General features: G+C 42.4%; 1 protein-coding gene across 1 annotated transcript; it reads right to left on the bottom strand.

Annotated features, from left to right (window-relative positions):
- Positions 1-1,702: 1,702 nt before the first annotated feature.
- LOC116193012 (valine--tRNA ligase, mitochondrial 1-like) lies at positions 1,703-2,705 on the bottom strand. The gene is made up of 2 exons (XM_031521738.1): positions 2,496-2,705; positions 1,703-2,314 (listed from the first exon to the last, which is right to left on the bottom strand). The coding sequence occupies exons 1-2, from the start codon at positions 2,703-2,705 to the stop codon at positions 1,703-1,705; spliced, it is 822 nt and encodes a 273-aa protein (XP_031377598.1).
- Positions 2,706-3,331: the final 626 nt, after the last annotated feature.

Here is a 3,331-nt window from a genome sequence, read left to right as displayed (position 1 = left end):
TTTTGACGATAGCCCGGTTTAGCAAAGACAATATTTACTCGCAGCCGAAAGGCATGGTCTCCAGAGTTAGGATTTCTGGAGGGATGTAGTCACCTCCGAGCTTGCTCCTAGCAAACCGAACAGCAGACCGGGCCTTATCACACCATCGACGGTAACGCACAACTCTGGATATATCGAGATTATTTTTTCGGACTAGAAAATGGATGAAATATAGAAGAATCAATTCAAAATTAGCAATACAAGGATAAGTCATAATGTAATAACACTAAATGGCATGTTTTGTTCGCGGGAACATAATAATACGACGTTTGTCGGGTGTCGAAACAGGCCTCATGGGTAAAAAAGTGATTTGAGCAAAGACATGAATGAACCTTTGTTGTATACGACAGCAGGGCGAATCGAAGAGCATCAGCCCCACATTCAGGAATCCCATTAGGGAAGTCCCTGGCCTGACCTGCTTTCGCGATGATCCTTTCCCTCGAATGTAGGTTGCCCTCTTCCAGCCTCTTGTGAAGGCCTTCGAGGGTTACTCCACTCATCACTTCCCGTAGGTCTATGACATTGCCCAGAGACTTCGATATCTTACGCCGGCGTGCATCGTGGACCATTGGGTGAACATAAACCTGAAAAAAGCATAATCCCCAGAATTGGGTGAAGATAAACATTTCAAAGATTGTTTCCCTACTAAATATGTTCAGCACGCTGGTTTCTATGTGGCTGGAAAAGCCAACTTATCAGGTGTTCAAAATCCCTAAAACCAGGAAAATAATTTATCTAAGATATATTAATTTCGAAAATCACCTGCCTAAAAGGCAGATCACCTCCCAGCTTCGCAATCAACAGTTCATTGTTCAAGATTGGTCCCCATCTCAGCCTCTACTCGTGAGAATTCCTTCTGGAGACGCTTGAATTCCCGTATAAGCGTAGCAAGTTTTCTAGCACTCTCTTCCTGAATCCAGACTGGTGCCTTCTCTTTTTACCCATGTACACTCATGGCATGTCTGAGTTTCTCTTCCTGCCTGCAAATGCAAAGATAATAAAGAATTTAGGGGAAAGGTACATGAACCGAGAGGGGCTATTAGGACCTGGGTGCTATCCAATCCGCTACTCACTTTAGATTTTTCTCCATCTTATTCTTGATCTTCTGATGCTCTGCTTCTGCATTAAGGTTGCTATTAAGTTGGAGATAGACATTGAGATCCTGGTTGATGTTTTCGAATGCACATTTGGTGGGAGCATCATCCCTCCCGCTCAACAGAACCTGTAAAGCAAGTTTGCTCAGAAACCACGACACGAAAACGAAAAAAAAGCAGTAATGAGATCTCAGTTTGATAATGCCATTACCTCCAATGATGATAGACCCGTCAAGGTTACCACCTTTAATTTATGTGTCTTCATGATCTCCAAAACTTCCTCAGTTTGACAGTACACGTATGCAGATAGGCTGAAGTGAAACAGTCGGCGGGATTGACCACATTAATACAAAATTCAATATTAAAGAGGCTATTCATTAATAAACAAATTTATTGCAAAAAATAGGATAAAAGGAAAGAAAATCCCCGGAAACTTACCATTCATTATTTTTCTTAGTAAAGTTGGCTGAACTAAGAGACCTGATGCCTTTTACTACAGACAGCACGAGATCCATCTCTTGCTCCACCCTTTCATTTGTCCAACATTGAAAATAAGAGATCCAAGTACATCAATCAAACTGAAACGAATTCATATTTACTACTTCAATTTGAACTTGAAGGGTATTGTTATAATAAGAGTAGGAAGAACTTTTGATGGCTAAGGTCTCAGTTAGACCAAATGTCACCTCAACAGGAGAAGGATAATCGCTTGTCATAATTGACTCATTTCTCTCCACACCTTCCAATGAAGGAAAGCGATGCCACAGTTCTTCTGAGACAAATGGCATGAAAGGATGCAGCATTCTCAAGCCGTAGTCCAGACACAACCACAAAACAAACTGTGCAGCAGTCCTTTCAGGGACAAAAATGTCATCGCCCACATAATAAGGCTTGATTGCCACGATAATCACTTCACTTAATTGCTGCCACCACGAATAAACGGCTTTGGTCGCATCAGAGAACTCGTATGAGTTAAGCGATGCTACAGTTTTGACGATAGCTCGGTTTAGCAAAGACAATATCCACTCGCAGCCGAAAGGCATGGTCTCCAGAGCAAGGATTTCAGGAGGGATGTATTCACCTCCGAGCTTGCTCCTAGCAAACCGAACAGCAGACCGGGCCTTATCACACCATCGACGGTAACCCACAACTCTGGATATATCGAGATTTATTTTTTCGGACTGGAAAAGGATGAAATATAGAAGAATCAATTCTAAATTAGGAATACAAGGATAAGTCATAATGTAATAACACTAAATGGCATGTTTTGTTCGCAGGAACATAATAACACAGCGTTGTTTGTCGGGTGTCGAAACAGGCCTCATGGGTAAAAAAGTGATTTCAGCAAAGACATGAATGAACCTTTGTTGTATACGACAGCAGGGCGAATCGAAGAGCATCAGCCCCACATTCAGGAATCCCATTAGGGAAGTCCCTGGCCAGACCTGCTTTTGCGATGATCCTTTCCCTCGAATGTAGGTTGCCCTCCTCCAGCCTCTTGTGAAGGCCTTCGAGGGTTACTCCACTCATCACTTCCATTGGCTCTATGACATTGCCCAGAGACTTCGACATCTTACCCCGGCGTGCATCGTGGACCATTGGGTGAAGATAAACTTGAAAAAAGCATAATCCCCAGAATTGGGTGAAGATAAACATTTCAAAGAATGTTCACCTACTGAATATGTTCAGCACGCGGGTTTCTATGTGGCTGGAAAAGCCAACTTATCAGGTGTTCAAAATCCCTAAAACCCGGAAATTAATTTCTCTAAGAGATATTAATTTCGAAAAATCACCTGCCTAAAAGGCAGATCACCTCCCAGCTTCGCAATCAACAGTTCATTGTTCAAGATTGGTCCCCATCTCAGCCTCTACTCGTGAGAATTCCTTCTGGAGACGCTTGAATTCCCGTATAAGCGTAGAAAGTTTTCTAGCACTCTCTTCCTGAATCTAGACTGGTCCCTTATCTTTTTTCCCATGTCCACTCGTGGCATGTCTGAGTTTCTCTTACTGCCTGCAAATGCAAAGATAATAAAAAATTTAGGGGAAATGTACATGAATTGAGAGGGGCTATTAGGACCTGGGTGCTATCCAATCCGCTACTCACTTTAGATTTTTCTCCATCTTATTCTTGATCTTCTGATGCTTTGCTTCTTGCATTAAGGTTGCTATTAAGTTGGAGATAGACATTGAGATCCTCG

The sequence above is a fragment of the Punica granatum genome, chromosome 1 (assembly GCF_007655135.1).
Source record: "Punica granatum isolate Tunisia-2019 chromosome 1, ASM765513v2, whole genome shotgun sequence".
Lineage (NCBI taxonomy): Eukaryota > Viridiplantae > Streptophyta > Magnoliopsida > Myrtales > Lythraceae > Punica > Punica granatum.
Note: the sequence above shows the minus strand (reverse complement) of the source record. Positions and strands in the feature narration are given on the sequence as shown.

Bases quoted from the DNA above. Each gene is read 5' to 3' on its own strand.
- LOC116193012 (XM_031521738.1), bottom strand. From the start codon at position 2,705: ATGTCGAAGTCTCTGGGCAATGTCATAGAGCCAATGGAAGTGATGAGT. The intron at 2,315-2,495 runs GTTCATTCATGT...ATCCTTTTCCAG, and splicing joins TGCTGTCGTATACAACAAAG to TCCGAAAAAATAAATCTCGA.